The 17,472-nt window shown below is 51.7% G+C and overlaps 1 protein-coding gene across 1 annotated transcript; it reads right to left on the bottom strand.

Annotated features, from left to right (window-relative positions):
- Positions 1–2,093: 2,093 nt before the first annotated feature.
- Positions 2,094–2,980, bottom strand: G0s2 (G0/G1 switch 2). The gene is made up of 2 exons (XM_055609149.1): positions 2,866–2,980; positions 2,094–2,733 (listed from the first exon to the last, which is right to left on the bottom strand). The coding sequence occupies exon 2, from the start codon at positions 2,704–2,706 to the stop codon at positions 2,404–2,406; it is 303 nt and encodes a 100-aa protein (XP_055465124.1). The 5' UTR covers positions 2,707–2,733; positions 2,866–2,980; the 3' UTR covers positions 2,094–2,403.
- Between the last annotated feature and the right edge of the window lie 14,492 nt (positions 2,981–17,472).

The raw sequence follows: 17,472 nt of genomic DNA, 5'->3' as shown, positions 1-17,472 counted from the left end.
AAGGGAAAAACAAATTGCTACTTTGTAACTGTAATTTTGCTACTGTTGTGAACCATTTATGTAAATATCTGATATGCAGCCCCCCAAAGGGGCCATGACCCACAGGTTGGAAACTTTTGTTCTATAGGCTGGCCATTGGTATCCTGGCTCAAAATTTTTTACTCTATCTCAGGGTTAGGGTTAGGGTTCTGTCACCAAGAGCAAGCTCTCCTCTGTCACCAGTCCTGGCTTGGTACTAACACTGCCAAATGGCATAGACCAGGAATAGTTTTTGTCTCTTTGTGGGGTGAGAGACTTGTTCCGCTTGACCAAACGTCTCATGAGATGATCGCAACATTTGATTCTGATGTCATGAGGAAACCCCTTCCCTTATTTCCCTCTGTGAGTATCCTTGTGGTACAAATGTGCTTCCTCTCCCAGCACAGTCCGGACACTAAATTAGACATTCATGAAAAAAGGCATGATTTCTCTGACTTGATGACTTGTGTGAAAACTGAAGAAGACACGGTCGTTGCCCTCAGGAAGATCAGACTTCAAGGGGCATGAAACAGCTGAGATGGAAGTCTGCCAGCGTGGGCCAGCCCGAGACTTAGATTCCACAACTGTGAGCTTCTGGGAGGTGGAAAGATTGGGCTCAGATGGGCAGGGCGGTGTGAAGGAGTGTGCAAGAGACGCTACAGTGTAACCTGGACTGGGTAAGCTTGGACACTTGTGTCTTCATGCATAGGCAAACTCTGAATATAAACAGCCTTCACACACGAAAACCAGCCTCGCAGTTTGATACATAGTTTACTGATGGGCAGAAAAGTTGAAATCTTTGGAGCACTGAGGATTATCTTTCTTGGAGATGCAGAGAGTGTGGTTATGAGGAGAGAAATATAAACGGAAGCACAGAGTAGAAAAGGAACACAGGGCACCAGTGTCCCCGTCCCCCCCCCCCCCCCCGCAGCCTGCAAGGCTGACAGAGGTCACAGAAGCAGGTCACAGACATTCCCCTGCAGGAGTGCAGTGTGGAGGAGAGCAAGGTGAGGGGAACTGACGGGGACCAGGCTGTGAGGCCATGTAGGAGATGAGCAGAGCAAGCTGTGGAATGGGCAGAGGAGCAAGCAGCCTGTGGGAGAGGCTGACTGAGGGGTCAGCCTGGCTGAGCTCCTGGGAGCTTTTGGACTCTGCTTTAACACAAGGTCAAGTGTCTGGATTTGGAGACAGGAAGAACAGTGGTGTCACTGACATGCTTTTGCTTTGAGGCTTCAAGCATGTTCTTTTCGTTGGTTAATCAGGCCACATTCCCACAGCTTTTTCCTTGGGGGTTGGGAAAGAGAGATGGAGGGAGCTGATGGTTGGTCAGAGCGCTGGGGACACCTGCATGGAGATGTCTGAGCACACGGGTAAGCTGGGAGCTTGCAGGGTCAGGCTGGCATGGCCACACCTGCTAGAGAGGTAGCATGGAAGAGCCTGGGGGAGGGGTACCAGGTTGTGCTCTTGGCCCTGCTGGGGCCGGAGGGGTGACCTTTGGGGAGTCCCATTGTGTTACTAAATTAGCTGTTGTCACCCCATCAGCTCCAGGGAGAGGACTTAGGTCTGTGTCAGTGGCCTCTTCTCTCCTAAGCTGGAACTTCTTACTGTAGTCAGAGCCAGCATTCTGCTCTCGGAGAGAGCCTCCCCTCCCACCCAACAGCGGGGTTTCTTTCTTTGCACCGCTCTTCCTCTTCCTTCTCTAATCCTCCTCTGCACTCTCCCTCTTCTCTCTCTTCTTCCAACTTCTCCCTCTCCTCCTGTCTCCTCCTCGTCTTCTCCTCCCCCACATCCAAACAGTTAAGCACAGAAATCAGCCACAGAAATCTCCAGCTCACAGGGGTAAAAGGCAAATCACTTTTTCTCTGCCCTAGAAATTCAGTCTCTCTCTCGGTGAGAAATTGATTTATCTTGTGATCCAAAAATGCTAACACCTGTTCGGTGTTAGGACTGTTGACAGTTTCACTCTTCTGTGTCTAGACTTGTGCCAGGCAGCATTCAAGGCGCAGGTGTGAATGGGGCTAGCCACAGTTCTGGGCGAGAGTGCCACCACGCCTTACAGGAATTAGACAATGAGGCAGAGTATAAAAATGTTTTTATTTCAAAATGCAAAACGGTAGTCCTTGTAATAATAATAATAACAATAAAAATAACAGTATAAAAAGCACGGCTCTTTTCCTAATGCAAAGTGACAGCTCCTTGATCGCCCCCACAGCCTTGGGCAAATCACAGTGCCTGCTGCATGGCAGCAAAAGTCAATCCCAGACCCCTTGGGTGGTCTGCGCAGGGTCAGTTCTGGGCTCGGTGGCGGCTCCGCTCTCACCCGCGGGGTCATGATCTGTGAGTCTCTGTCTCTGTGCGGCGCCCCTCCTCTGCTGCTCTCCCTCCTTAGGAGGCGTGCTGCCGGAGGGACAGGGCCCGGCCCGCCTCCCGGGCCTCGCCTTTGCCCAGCAGGGCCTGCCTGCGGAGGGCCTGCTGCTCGCGGGCTTCCCGCAGCTCCGCCACGGCGGCCTCCTGCTCGCGCAGCCGGCTGGCGGCCGTGAAGGGGCTGCACACCGTCTCCACCAGGCCGAGCACCACACCGAAGAGCGCCAGCACGCTGCCCAGCACGTACAGCTTCACCAGCTTCCCTCGGGGCTTCTGTGCCATCATCTCCCTGGCCAGCGGGATCAGCTCCTGCACGCTCTCCATCTGAGCTCTGGGCTGCGGTGGCGGGGCCTGAGGAAGGAGCGGAGGAAGGGGGTTGAGCTCTCCGGCGGGGGACAGCAGCAAAGCAGGGACCCTGAGCGGGAGAGGGGAAGCCGCTGCGGAGGGGCCCTGCCCTCCCCTGCCCTCCCCCTGGAGGCCTACCTAGGGCGCAGAGGGGCCCGAGCAGCACTTGCTGGCAGAGGGCAGGCGTCTGTGCGGCAGACTGGCCTCGGTGTTCTTTCCTTCAGCTGCCGCTCTTCGGAGTGGACAATCCCAGCGAACAGCGTCCTTATATCTTTTGCCCGGGATCCGCCTCCTGGCTCGCTGGCCTGGGCTGCGATGCCAGGAAAAGAAGCAGCAGGAGGGGGAAGAACAGGAGGGGCGCCCACGGGGCCTGGGAGGTGAGCACGAGCAGCGCACGCCCCTGCTGTGTGCGCCCTGAGACCCTGGGCCGCCCGGGCGGTTCTGCTTTAGTATCCAGCTAAAGAGGAGGACCCCCGCCAGGAGACGGGCATGCTTCCCTGCCAGGACAGCTTTGTCCTCCGGTCTGCAGGTGCCTGAGTCCCCCTGCGCTCCAGGAGGAGCCCGAGAAAGCCCCTAACGGGGGAATCTGGGGTTCCACATAGTTGAGAGTTTTCATTTTCATTCAGAAAGTCACCTCACCTGTCCGGGAGGGTGTGGGTGGGAGGGAAGGCAACGGAGAGACCCCTGCAGTGAGCAGGCAAACCAAAACCCAAACCCCCACATCTAGAAGGCTGCCTTCTTGGCTGGCGGGTTTTACTAAGACATGGGAACATTACTGATCACCTAGTAGAAGCTGTTCTGTGAGGGTTCCTTCTAATGCATGGAGGTGTGTGTGTGTGTGTGTGTGTGTGTGTGTGTGTGTGTGTGTGTGTGAGAGAGAGAGAGAGAGAGAGAGAGAGAGAGACTGTGATTCCATAGGTTTTCCTCTGTAATAGCCATTGAGTCCAAAGCACAGGCCTGTATTCCCAGCTACTGAGGCAGGAGGATGGCAAGTCCAAGCATAGCCTGGGAAACTTATTGAGACCCTGTGTCAAAAGTAAAAATAAAAAGAAGGCTGTAGATATGGTTCAGTGGTGGAGGGCTTACCTAGTATGCGTTAGGCTGTGTGGGCCATATATATTTGTACACACGCGCGCACACACACTGCTCTTTTCTGTGTTAACTTAAGAACTGAAGTTGGGGTGAGCCCTTGAAGAAGGCCTGTGGTGAAATTCTGTCTACAGTGAAGGTGTTCCCTCCTCTTGCGATGATTCATGCCCCCTGCCCAGGTTTGGGAGGAAGTGCTGTAGACCTCTATAGCGAGGATTTGGGGTGAGGAGTGCTCTTGGGAGCCGTTGGATTAAGATTAAATATGATCCCTGGGTGGTGTGGCTCTAATTCGGCTTTGGCTTTTGCTGCACCTGAATTAGCAAAGTAGGGGAAAAGGAGAGGCAGGAAAGCCAAAGGGCTTGGAGCAGGGGGCGGGGTGGGGAGGAAGGGGAACCAGCTGCCCAGAAAATTGCAAAGGTCACTGATGCAATCTTTGGACAGCGTGGTCATCCTTCCCCATTAGAGTCCAGAGCCAGAGGGAACCAGGCGCCATTCCTAGGGGTCCGAGGTCATTGCCCAGACTCAGCAGGCAGCAGTACTGACCAGCCTTTGGTCTGCTACGAGTCCTGCAGATAAGAACTTGTCAAAGGTGAGGATTGGCCAAGGCTGTGAACGTTTCAAATTTAAAGTTCACACTTCAGTTGATATATTAATGATCAAGGCAACACAGGCCAAATGGAGGTTATTCTTGGAGGATCCTGCTTGGCTTATTATTCTTTTAACCTTGTCAAGCCGGAAAGTTCTGTAGGGAGGGTCTAAGCCAAACTTAACTTCAGTGTTGGCATTGTTCTTAAATCTTCCTGATAGTTTTGGAGCATGGCTAGTAGCTGGCAGCAGTAACCGTGGACCTTTCCCAACAACTGTGAGGGTTCCAGACACAGTGGCTCCTGGGAAAGAATATGATGTGTGTCTCAATAGGAGGGCACCCCCTGTTTCCCTGTGTAGAGTGTGAGTCAGCCCAGGTCCTGACCCAATACTCCAAAACCGACTGACTGGGCAGCAAGTATCCTCTGTTTCTATGACTTAGACCACAATTCACTCCAGGCTCCCCTTTCCCACGGCTGTGCCCGATGAGCACCTTTCTTCCCCTCTAACATAACCTGACCTTGACCCTTGACCCTTGACCCCACTTGTGGCTACGCAGCATGTGATAGGCCTGAGGCCACTGGTGGATTTGGTGGTGCCTGTTGAGGGAGTAGCAGGGACTGAAGCAGGAGGCCGGCACAACTCAGTCTTCTGGAGAGAAACCCCTTAGCCTATGGATGGGAGGCGCGGAGGCCAGGGGCAGAAGCTTGGGCTGGTTCCGATTTTAGAGGGGTCAGACTTTGGGTCACACAGGCTACAGTTGTGCCATGAGGTGACCCACCCTCTATTTGGCTGACGGCTGGTGAGGACTTCCCATGTTAAAGCTGAGACAGTTCTGAGCAGGATATCTACACCCCCTCCTGAGTTGCTCCATTTTCTGCTGCTAATATGTAGTACCTCAGTGTGGCTAAATTATATAAAGTTAAAGCTTTATTTGGCCCATGGTTCTGGAGGTCCAAGGTCAAGGGCCTCATCTGGACCCTTTTAATGGTAGATTGTGGATAACATAGCGTAACAGGTGGTGGGAGTGGGAGTGTGTGTTTCCATGTCACTCCTCTGTGTAAAAGTTTATAGGAACACTCCTTATCCTTTCTAGAGACGCTGGAGGAGGCAGTTTGCATTTTATCTGGTTTGTTTTCCAAACCTTTTTCTCAGCACACTGAAACATCAGTAGCATCTGGTGAGGAAAAACCACAAAGGGCAGCAAGTCACCCAAGGGCTAGCCAAAGAGCAAGGGCTGTTCCCAGCTGTCCTCTGCTGCTGAGGCAGGGACAGACACAAGGCCTGTTGTGTTGTGGTTGCTGCTGTTGTCATCGTCATTATTCCTCACCTGCTTGCTACATGCACAAAATCCCTGTGTGCGCCTTGGGTTCCAGGAGCCTGGAGGAGAGGGAATGGACATAGGAATAGGTTATTTTTGTATCTTACACCTAATTAAAAAACTCTGTAGTCCTGGGTCTCAGCCACTCCACCTTGGGCATGTGTGTGTGAGCGTGTGCATGTGTGTGTGAGGGGGCTTGTTCACATGTGTGTGGAGGCTGGAGGTCAGCCTTGGGTGTCATTTCTCAGGGTGCTGTCTACCTTGTTTCTTTGAGACTGGGTCTCTTACTAAGCTTAGGAGTCACAAGTTCTACCAGGTAGGCTGCTTTATGAGCTCCAGAGAGCCCCTGTCTCTGCCTTCCCAGTGCTGGGATTGTGTGTGTGCGTCCACACCTGGTGGCTGCTGCCGCCGCCTCCTCCTCTTCCTCCTCCTCCTCCTCTTCTTTCTCCTCATTCTCTTTCTCCTTCTCCTTTTCCTCCCCCTCTTCCTCCTCCTCCTCTTTCACCTTCTCCTCCTCCTTTGCCTCTTTCATCTCCTCCTCCTTCCTCCTATTTTTCTTTCTTTTTTAGAGGAGTCTAGGGTCAATTTCAAGTCCTCATGTTTAAAAATCTACCATGTTACCAACTATGTCTCCAATTCTCTTTGAGTCACAATCATTTCATATCAGATAGTTTTAGAGAAAGGGCTTCCTGGCACTGAAGCCTCGTGGAAAATCCAGGACTTGTTCTGCGGCACTGGGATTGAACCCAGGTCCCTGTGTGGGCTGCACAGGTGCCTTGCCCCGGCCCCACAGCCCCAGATGAGCACTTTTTAAATTGTACTTCTGACCTTTGTCTCCTCTGCTTTTGCAGAGTTGTGGAGGTCAGACATTTCTGGCGGGTTTCCTGCAGCAGTCTACTTAACGTGCTTGGTCTTAGACTTATCACCTTCTTGCACTCTTCCCAACATAACCCCTTCTCAGAATCCATATTCACAGCAGAGCTGCCTCCTTTCACTGCTTTCTTGGCTCCTTGACGAGGCCTTCCTCAGCGACAGCATCGGACCAGACCCACTCAGTGCTGTTGCTCATTGGGTTGATAGAATGGTCAACTTGCTTTCATTCCCACTGGAGGACGTATTTCATGAGGCTGGAACTTTGTTTTTCTCTTTAGTAAGTCCCCAATGCTTAGTACAAACCTTGGCAGATAATGGGTCCTTAGTAGGTAAATGTGGGTTTAATAATCTCTTCAGGGGACTATGATGCTCAGCAGGAAGGGCCTGATTTTCGGTAGGTTCACACACAGTCAAGACGTTTGGTCAGTACTGACAAAAGCATTTGGGTTTGGGTAGTGATAACGTTTGCCATCTAATCCACCCCAAACATGACCATCACATAAATAATCTTCTCAAACATTCATTTAAAAAATATTTTATTCTTAGTTGCCTGGTAAAGCGTGAGTTAGTGAACTCCTGGATTCTGCATGCTGCCTTTGCATGTCCTGATATTCTCTGTGTTTGGGACCTCTTTGGTGTGGTTTTCCTGCTGGTCTAACTGCACCTCTTGTTCTTCTCCCACAAGACCCCTGTGTTCCTCGAAGAGGCTTTTTTCTCAGGCCAAGAAAAAGTCCATTCCCCATGCTGCTGCAGCCAGCTCTTACCAACCCTTCCTGTCATTTTGCTCAGACTGCTTTCTTCTTGAAAAGCTGGGGTCCTCTCTTCTGCCTTCCTTCTTGAGCTCTCAGAAGCCCGAGTCCCTTGCCAGCACACCGTGCTCTGTCCTTTCTGTGAATCTCAGTTGCCTGCATGGCTCCAGCTGCGTAGCTTGGCACTAGAACAAGCACTGGCTTATATACAGTGCTCTCATTGTTTTTGGTAGGTTTGCTTCCTCTCTTTCTGTAGGACCACACCTTTGTATTTTTTTATGGTACTAATCTATAAAAGGGCCCCAGTCAATATTGATTATCTTGACCTAAAAGCCAGTGCTGGAATAGATTGCAAAATGATCCGTCGGACCCTCTTGGGAGGTTATTTTAGGCACAGTGGCCCATCCTTGGCTTAGAGCCTTGGGGTTGAAATTGCCCAAGAGCTGGCAGTATTCCTTAACTCCCTCAACTCTGGCCTCCTCACCTTTCACTTCTAGCCCTAGCCTGCTGTCTGGTATCCAATTCATTAGCTTGTTCGGAGGCACCCTGCCAGCCTGCTGCTGGCATTGTTCACTGAAGGTCCTCAAGGCTCTGAGCTTCAGCTCCTCATGCTCTGATCAAGCAGAGCCACCAGCCGCTAGAGCAGGCAGGCTGCTCTGGGACCCCATACTGCTCAGGATCACCTGACCTCTGCTGCCAGCCTATGCTTTACCTCCAGGTGGCTTTGCAGGCCCCACAACTCCATATCCCAAGCCCAGCACAGCTTCGCTTCTTGGGTAACATTTAGGGATCTCCCAGAAACACCTGTTGTCACCATTCACATCTCAGCGCTGCTTATGCATAGTCACAGAAAGCAGGAAACAGAGTGCTCTTGCCCTCCAGATGCTCACAGCCCAGCAGAGGACAGGGACAGGACATGCCACAGCACCGTGCACTGGACAGCAGGACACAGGGAGATAAATGGATGGAGAGTAGATTGTTTCAGTAGTAGCCAAAGGAAGTACAAGAATGAGCGGTCCCTGCGCAGCTTAGGGAGTCAAAGGTTGGACAGGGACTTCTCAGGTGACTCCAGAGGGAGGGGTAGGACTCAGCCGGAGCCTCTCCTAATGACTTATTTACTTTTATTTTATGTATGGTTATTTCGTCTGCATTTGTGGCTGTGTACCATTTGCATACAGTGCCCACAAAGGCCAGAGAAGGCATCAGCCCCTTAAAACTGGAGCTACAGATGGTTGTGAGCTGCCAAGTGGATGCTGGGAATCCAACTTGGGTTCTCTTTAAGAGCAGCAAGCATTCTTAACTACTGAGCTGCCTCTCAAAATCAGATTGTTATTCGACACAGCTGTTTTCAGGAGAAGGCAGTCACCCAGATGGATGTTTGTCAGGTGGGTCCCGTGGTGGGATCAGGCTTCCTGAAGAAGAGAATCAAAGGCTGGAAAAGATCCCTGGTGACAGGGCTTCTTCTCTCTAGCTCTGGGGATGGAGGGGCAGTGTGGCCCCAGCTGGCGGCCAGGAGGGAAATGGGTGACTATCTGTAGCCAGGTGAACATGACAGAGGAGTCTCAGCATCCGAACATCAGCTCTGTGAGGCCAGGGTGGTTGTGGTCAGACCTCTGTCCCACAGGAGTGAGAGCCAACACGTCAGAGTTTGAAACTGCTGAATCTGTGGACATTTTCTGTGTGTGACAATAGAACAGAACCCAAGCAGCAAGATAGAGGAAAAATCAGTTTCAAGCCTGTTGAGGACTAACTAGGAAAGTGACCAGATGGGTAGAACCTGGCTCAGACTGGCCAGGCCTTGTCCTAAGCCCCCACTTGTGGCTCCTGACACGCAGTCACCAGCATCTGCTCCCTCGGGGTCCACCTGGGGATGTGGACACAGCTGGAATTCAGCACCCCTCTGTGTGAACTTCCCCGTGAGCGGTTCACACACCGCCCCCAGCCAGGCTGCCCACTTGCTAAACCTAAGACCACAAATCCTCTTTAAGGCAGTGTCTCCTATGGCCTGGGCTTCCTACAGACCTGAGGATAACCTTGAACTCCTGATCCATCCGCTGGCTCCCACCTCCCAAATGCTGGGATTATACACAATGCTGGATTATACCCAGAAAAACTACATATTCTAACCAGGCATTTAGTCATAATTTATTATGTCCTGAAGCCAGTCACTTTTGTTATTCGGTAAAACACTTTTGCCCACACTTTCTCCCTTCTTTCCAATCTGGCGACATCCTTTTCTTTCTCTTCTATGACGAATTTGTCAAATTAAAGGAATCTGACAGGAGCCGCTTCATCTGTGGCCCTGGAGTCAGTTGCACCAGGGCCCGTGCGTCCAGACTTGTGCTGATGTGGGGATGATGACCAGGACTGAGCAGTCTCTGGAGGCGTGGCTCTGGCCCTTCTCCTCAGCTTTGCTCATTTGCTTGGAGCTGGGAGTCCTTGAATGACTTAGGCTGCTTTGCGTCACAAAGGGAAAGTCCAATCAAAGTTGGGTTAAGAAAAATACATCAACTATGCATTCTCGGACTGGCTGCTTTCACAGCTCAGGCACCGCGAGACTGCGGGCTCTTCCCTGTGTTTGTACCATCAGCTCGTCACAGCTCAGCTCTTACTGCCACAGCACAGTTCTGTAATTTCAGACATCACATTTAAGATGACAGTGTCCAGTAAAAGAAGAGAGATTTTTCTGTGCCAACAAGGAAGCCCTTCCTGTGAGAGCTGAAAGTTGGAGGACGAGGTTCCCTCCCTGGGCAACATAGGCCAGGCTAAAAAACCAAAATGGCCGCACCCACGGCCACACACTTGCCATTCTCTCTGTTAGAGTAGTATGTGGGTGTGTGTAGCTCAGTGGCATGTGCTTGCATGTTCATCATGAGTGAAGCTCTGGACTTGGTCTGCAGCACCGTAAACCAAAGAGCAAACAAACGAAACGCCCTCAGAACCCAAGCTTCACCTCTGATCGCACATCATGCTCTCCTCACAACCGCAAGTGTCCATCAGTGAAACCTGTAATGGTCAGTCCATCAGTTCACTGTCCGTTGTGCTCTTGGGGGGGGTGGTCCTCACTTATTTTGCTGGAGGCCAGGTCCTCTTCACCTAGGTAATGCCTGGATGAGCGTAAGGAGTCAGAGGTATTCACTAAAAGCACAAGTAGTGGACGCAGGCTTTGCCAAACAGGTAGTACGGAGCGGAGCAGATCCATCTCCAGACACGCTGGCCAGTCTGGATCATGTAGCTCTTCTTCACTGTCATCTTGACTGGATTTAGAATCACCCAGCAGGGGCACTTCTGGGTGTGTCTGTAATGATATGGCCAGAGAAGACTAAAGCAGGAAGACCCAGCATGAATAAAAGCAGCACCAACCCCTGCGCTGGGGTCCCAGACGGAACACACAGGAGACCCCAGCCCCAGCACTCCCTTCCCCAGCTTCCTGGACGTACCTTCCCGTCACTGACTCTTCCCCTGAACCGTGAGCTAAGGCAAACCTCTGGGAACTTTTGTCATGGTGGCAGGAGGCCCTCCCCATGGGCTGGGAAGGAAGAAGGAGGTTCCCAGCTGCCAAGAAGGGGGTGGCAGGGAGCTGCTAATGTTGGGTGGTTTCTGGGGGCCCCAGAAGCTGACGTTTACTTTCAGGTTCCCGCCCCCATATTTTCAGTAAAGTTTCTTTGGCTCACGAGCTGTGTCTTGCTCTCTGAGGAATGGGGGAAGGGCGATGCATCCCTGCTTTGCTTGGGGCTGAACAGGCTTTGGTCAGTGTGGAGAAATGGTTGGACAGCTAAGTGAGCTTGTGTGAGCATCTAGCTCTGGGAGTCTCAGGGTCATTGTTTCCGTAGAAGACAGGGGCTCTTGGACAGCTGAAGCAGCCATACCAGGTACAAAATTAAACTAGTTGGTAATTTTGTGTGCAGTGTCTATGTCCTGAGGGGCAGTAGTCTTCCTCTGATCCCTGAGTGACTGTGCCTGGCTTGCTCACCACTGTGTCTCTGTGTGCCTGGCACTGGGTGAGTGCTCAGTAAGTATTTGTTGAGTGAATGAATGGAGCTGGGTGTTTTCGATTAAAGGTCAGAAGGGTCTGCTGACAGGTGATAAAGGTTCTGGAGATGACAGAATGTGGTAGGTGCTTGGATGGACTGGATGTAGACCCCAGTCAGGATACCACCTAGTCAGAGCCACACAGAGGAGCCCTGGCCACACAGCGGGCTGGCCAGACAGAGAGGCCGTGGAGGAAGAGGCATTTCCTCGAGACTCCTGGTCATCTCTGGGGTACTATGTCCTGCACAATGGACTTAAACAAAACATCCCAGACCCCATTGGCTTGTGTATTGTACTTGGCTTGGCTCTTGCTGCCGAGGGTCTGGGATAGCTTCACACTTCTGGAGATGTTACAACTGGAACCTGGAGACAGGCAGCAGCTGACAGACCTGCCTACCATGGTTATTCATTCTTTGGGGGGAGACATAAAATCCCCAAAACATGTCAATGCATGCCTCCTGAGAACCTATGTCCATTGGTTTTTGTGCCCCCCTCTCCTCAGACTCACCTCTCTCCTCCTTTCGTCAGACTCACCTGTGCCCTCCTCTCTCCTTTCCTCAGACTTACCTGTGCCCTCCTCTCCTGCAGACTCACCTCTTTCCTCCTTTCCTCAGACTCACCTGTGCCCTCCTCTCTCCTCTCCTCAGACTCTCACCTGTGCCCTCTTCTTCTGAGCACCCACATCTTTCCTCACTGCCAAGATCCTAAATGCTGGTCTCCAACAATTCAACACCTAGATCCCCATTCTGGCCCCAGAACTATTTCAGTTCCTCTTGTCACAGTATTGTATTCCTCTGGGTCCCAGTCTTCCCTTTTCTGTGCCCTAGTTATGTCGGTAGGGTAGGAAGTTGGCGTTGGAGTCAGGCTGCAAGGCCTAGCACTTCCATGATGAAGGGGCAGCCCACCCAGAACTGTATCAGATTCCAATTCTTTTTTAAAATATATTTTAAAACATTGAGATTACAATAACATTTCCACCTTCCCTTTCCTCCCTCAAAACTGTTCCATGTACCCCCTGCTCTTTTCAAATTTCATAACCTTTTTCTTTGTTTCACATATGTATGTATACATGCACATGTAAGTAGGTTGTGTTTATGTATGTAGTAACAAACACATATACATACATATATTACTAAATACATAAAGACAATCAGCTCAGCTCACAGAATGTTCCTTGTATGTGTGTTTTCAGGGCTGACCACTTGGTACTGGATAGCCAGTTCTTGTGCTCTCCCCTGGAGAAGACTATTTCTCCTGCTCTCGGCAGTCCTTAGTTGCCTGTAGCTCTTTCAGGCCTCGTGGGATTTCTTCTGTCCACATTTGTGTGTTTATTGGTGTTATTCTCATTCAGGTCATATTTAGGCAGCCATGTTGGTGAGGCTTCATGGATGTCATTTCTGATGCTTCTAGGAGACACCGTCTTATGGCGAATTCCAGATTCCTTAAGCACCTACCATCTTTCTGCCCCTTTTCCACAATGATCCCTGGGCCTTAGGCTGAGGGTTTTTCCCTCTTAAACAAGAGCAGGAGTTCTGAGTGGGACATGGAGAGTGTGTAAATTCATGCTGTTACATTCCCTTCAAGTAGCAGCTTATTATCATTTTATTCTTAAAATTCGTAGTAATTTTGTTTGAATACCTGCTACCTGAGACAGTAGGCTAGATACCCTGAGAGTACTGTTCGCTCCTGAGGCCTACTTAGAAAATTAAAGGTTGAATGGTGGGAGCATATGAATTTGAGGTGTTTACAAAAGGATGTAGGTACAGAACAGCCCTGGCTTCTGATTAAACTGGACAGGGAACTGCTGCCAAAGGTGAGATCTGACAGAACATATCAGAAAAGCTACCACAAACCCAGGAATCAGAGCTCAGTCTGGAGGAAGATCTTGCCAAGCTCGCAGGAGGCTGAGATGGCTGTAGAGGCGGCCAGAGTGGGGTGCAGCCAGCATACTGTGGTCACAGATGGCGGGGTCAGAGGGCAAGGGGGCCTGCCTGGGGACTCTGTAGACTCAGAGCTGGGGACGATGCGCACGTTCAGGACAAAGTCCACGCCAAATCCAACTCACCAGCAGAGCGCCAGCCAAAACCAACGAGATGCAACAGGGAAGAGGCAAAGTCTGAGTGTGTGTGTGTGTGTGTGTGTGTGTGCTCGTGTTTCCAGAGCAGCGTGCGTTCCCGATGGCGCAGCTCACCTTGATGGCACTTGACTTGAAGCAGATGTAACTGTTAGTGTGTCTACACCTCTGTGAACGGTGCTGTGGGGAGACCTCCATGGCCAGCTGCGACCCTGGGGTGGGCTCCGAGGCAAAGCCGGGCTAGCGCCTGCTCCTACCAGCCCACGAGAGGACTGCTTCCCTCAGCAAGCCGCCCTCTATCCGGGAGTGGGAGTTATTCTTTGGCTCTCTGTGGACTAGTTATTCTCTCTCTCTCTCTTTATTTTCCTTTTTTGAACATGGTCTTACTCTGTAACCCATTAGCCTCAAAATCACTCTGTAGCCCAGGCTGGTCCTAAACTCGTTGCAAACCCCCTGCTCAGCCTCCTAAATGCTGGAGCTACAGGCATGAGCCATCACACACTATTTCTCGCAGGCTGTTTCTATCTAGGCCGCTCTTGGACTCGGGCTTCACTTCCTCCTGCACCCAGTGCTATCTTCACAGAGAGTTTACTGGACCAGCCATCTGAGGTAAAATTAGTTGTCTGAGGAGAGACTTTGGATGTATAATGGAGTCGACAGCTGCTCCCAAATGAGTTTCCTGGGCTAGGGAACCTTCAGTGTCACTGGGGGTGACAGAACCCTGAGAATCCTCCCCAGAGACCTCAGAGGTGAACCCTCCCGCTGTAATCTGCTGGGGTCTTGTTGTTTGGCCTGCTGGGGTCTCCTGACGGCAGATGTGATCTACTCCCCACAGCCACTCTTCTTTCTGGTTTCTCTGAGATTCTACAGATTATTCTTTGTGACATTTTCTTTCAGGAAGTGCCACTGCTGGGCGTGTGGTACTGGGCTGTGCGAGGTAGACAGCAGAGCAAGCCAGTCAGCTTTCTTTTCCCTTTCCCCTCTCCCTCCTTTCCCCAGGCCTCTGCTTCAGTTCCTACCTCCAGCTTCCTCTCTTGAATTCCTGTCCTGATTTCCCTCCAAAGACGGACTGTGCCCAGGCAGTGTAAGATGAAATGAGTCCTTTCCTCTGGGTTGGTCATGGTATTTATTGTAGCAACAGAAGCACACTTGGACACACCTGTCCTGGACGATGTTCAAGACAGTGGAAGTCCCCTGCTGACTGTATACAGCAAAGGGCCGCCCCACCCCCTACCATCTTGCTTGTTGCTTTGTGTGCACTGCAAGTCAACATTTGTCAGGTTGAGAGGCCGAGACTGTGTGGGTAACTTACTGCCTTAGCACGTTACCGACCAGCTCCTCGACCTTGGCCAGCTGCAAGAGGACGGCAGAGCCTCCCTCAGGATGCAGCCTCGGGGAACTCGGCCACGCACCCTGGAGGCACTGGGACTACAACAGCCTGACACACGGCTCAAAACCCGGGACTTTCAGTACCACCTGGTTCCATCCTCAGCCCCGCCCTCTTCTGTTTCCCCAGAAAAACACAGCTGTTTCTTCCCGAAGTCCCGGGGGAAGCATACGTGTGCACTCCAGAGGCTGGAGGGACAGGCTTCCCCCCTGCCGGCACAGCTCTTGTCCTTGCGCTGGTATGGTCCATGAAAAGGAGGCCGCCACGATGCTGAGGCATTGGGCCCTCTGGCATGTCTAAGCGTCCTACTTTGGCAGATAGGACACATTCCACAAGAGGGTGGCCAGCAATGAACACTGACTGTAGCATGAATGCTTGGCATGCAGTGTTTGGGGTTGTTTACATGGTCCACACATTCTTCATTTGGCTGAGATCCGGGCATCTGTGTTTCCCATGTTTGCCGGCAGTGTGAGTTACTGGAGGAACTGTGGTCTCTCATTGGCAGCATTGCCACTACGAAAGACCATGTGACACCACAATCATGAACAACACTAGCTGATGAGGATCTGGCTTTCTGAGCAAAAAGCAGGGAAATTGGAATCAGGTGGAAGGCAGCTTTGGTTGCAGGCATGGATTTTAGTTCCCTCCATTTCTTTCCCCTGAATCAAGCTGGAGGGGCAGTGTGTGGGGGGGGGAGGGGCTGGCTCCCCAAAACAGTCTTTGACACAGCAGCAGGTACTTAGGAGTCCTGCTTTCCTCCTCCCGCCCCGCTTCTTTTCTGTTCAAGCTCATTGGTTCCCATGTTTACCCAGGAAGTGTGTCAAGGGCTCTGATGACGTAATGAGTCTCTCTCGCCCAGAAACAACGCTTGAGAAGGGAAGCCCAGACCTTACCAAATCCACAGCCTTCTGGAAAACCCACGGCACAAACTGGGAGGCTGGGGGCTGAGTGGACAGGAGTCCATGCGAAGCAGCAGGTGGGAAGAGGGAGGGTGCAGCAGAGGGAACCTTCAACCATTCTTCCTCCCCAGATCTGTTTTCTCAGCAGTAGATTAAGCCACTGAAATATGAGAACACATGGAAATGTAGAGACAAAAGCCTTAGCCCTGATGCCTCCTTTTTCTCTTGGAGGACTTCCACTTTTGCTCAAGTTGAGTGGGTTTTGTGCAAGTTTGTCCCTGCTTCAGCAGTTAGCAGGACCTCACAAGCTGTCCCTAAAGTTATTAAAACAAGCAAAACCAAACCCAGATATTAAAACCAGGCAGAGCCTCAGCAGCTCTGGGAGCAGAGGCTCCGGAAAGAGAGGTCCATGCTGCTGCCTCCGACATGCTGGGTGAGAGTGAGTTCAGCTTCCGACCTTACTACACCAGCCTTGATTCAGTCTTTTCTTTCTCTTTTGATTCTGTCTATATGATCTCTTGAAGACCATGAGACTGTTTGTCATGTTGACACTTGTTCCTCTGCCTTCTCTGCTTGTAAACACTCCCAGCCCCACCCCTACCCTTTGCCTAGTCCCTTCCTGGAAGGCCAGATGCCAAGGCCCTCCCCTCAACCCTATTCCCAGGGATCCCTGCCCCATGGCCTTTTTGCCTTCTGGTTCTGTCTGGAAGGAATGATGTCGCACAGAGAGCATGGTTTGGGGGTGAGGGAGAGCAGCCCCGGCCAGCCCCTGAGCCAGCTGGGTTGGATGGGAGTGTTGCTTTGCTACCTGCAACGGCCGAGGGTCAGAGTGCCACATCTGACAGACCTGGGCCACTTCTCTTAATCCCACGGGGTCTTTGGGATGGACTCTTCATGGTCCCACCACAGAAGAGGCTTCTGGGTATACCCCACAGTGCCTGATATCACAGCTCATGAGCCCAGGCCCTGAAGGACATGAGCCTTCCCTTACCCTCTCCCGTCTCCCTCCACCTGAGGTTTTAAGCTAGTGTCCTAGGCCACCAGTTCTGAGAGCAGATGGTGCTAGAGCTGAGGGGCCTTCCATGTTCCTCACTCTGGCTATAACACACAGTTCTGTAGAGAGCTGTTAAAACTGAGTTTCCAGGGACTGGCAGGATGATTCAGTGGTGAAGTGCTTTTGCAGAGCACCCAGTTTCATTCCCAGCACCCATGTTGGGCAGCTCGTAACTGCCCTCTTCTGGGGCCCTGAGAGACCTGCACGCATACATGCATAGACACACATAATTATAAAAATAACTCTTAAAGAGCCAAAACAACAACAACGACATTGCCCATCTTCAGCGGTTGAATCTGGAGTGAGGCCTTGTGTGGTGTGGTATTTTCAGCTAAGTAACTCTGAGGGGGCAGCCTCGGTGAGGTTAAACTAGCCCGTACAGGGCTTGGCCAAGGCCCCTCTCCAGGTGCTCATGGCCAAACCTGAACCCGAGGCCTTGACATGCTAAGCACATGTTCTACCACTTCCCTACACGCTAGCTCCAAACTCTCCCATGTTTGAGTAGCAGGGCGGAGCAGGGCAAGTCTGTGCATAGACCTGTGTGCAGCCACGGCGCTGCAGGAGGCTCTGACTGTGCGCAGCCACGATGCTGCAGGAAGTGCTGACTGTGTGCAGCCACGGTGCTACAGGAGGCTCTGACTGTGTGCAGCCACGGTGCTGCAGGAGGCTCTGACTGTGTGCA

Source organism: Psammomys obesus, unplaced genomic scaffold (assembly GCF_907164565.1).
Source record: "Psammomys obesus unplaced genomic scaffold, mPsaObe1.curated_primary_1811, whole genome shotgun sequence".
Taxonomy (NCBI): domain Eukaryota; kingdom Metazoa; phylum Chordata; class Mammalia; order Rodentia; family Muridae; genus Psammomys; species Psammomys obesus.
Note: the sequence above shows the minus strand (reverse complement) of the source record. Positions and strands in the feature narration are given on the sequence as shown.

Coding starts and splice junctions, on each gene's coding strand:
- G0s2 (XM_055609149.1), bottom strand. CDS start 2,706: ATGGAGAGCGTGCAGGAGCTGATCCCGCTGGCCAGGGAGATGATGGCA.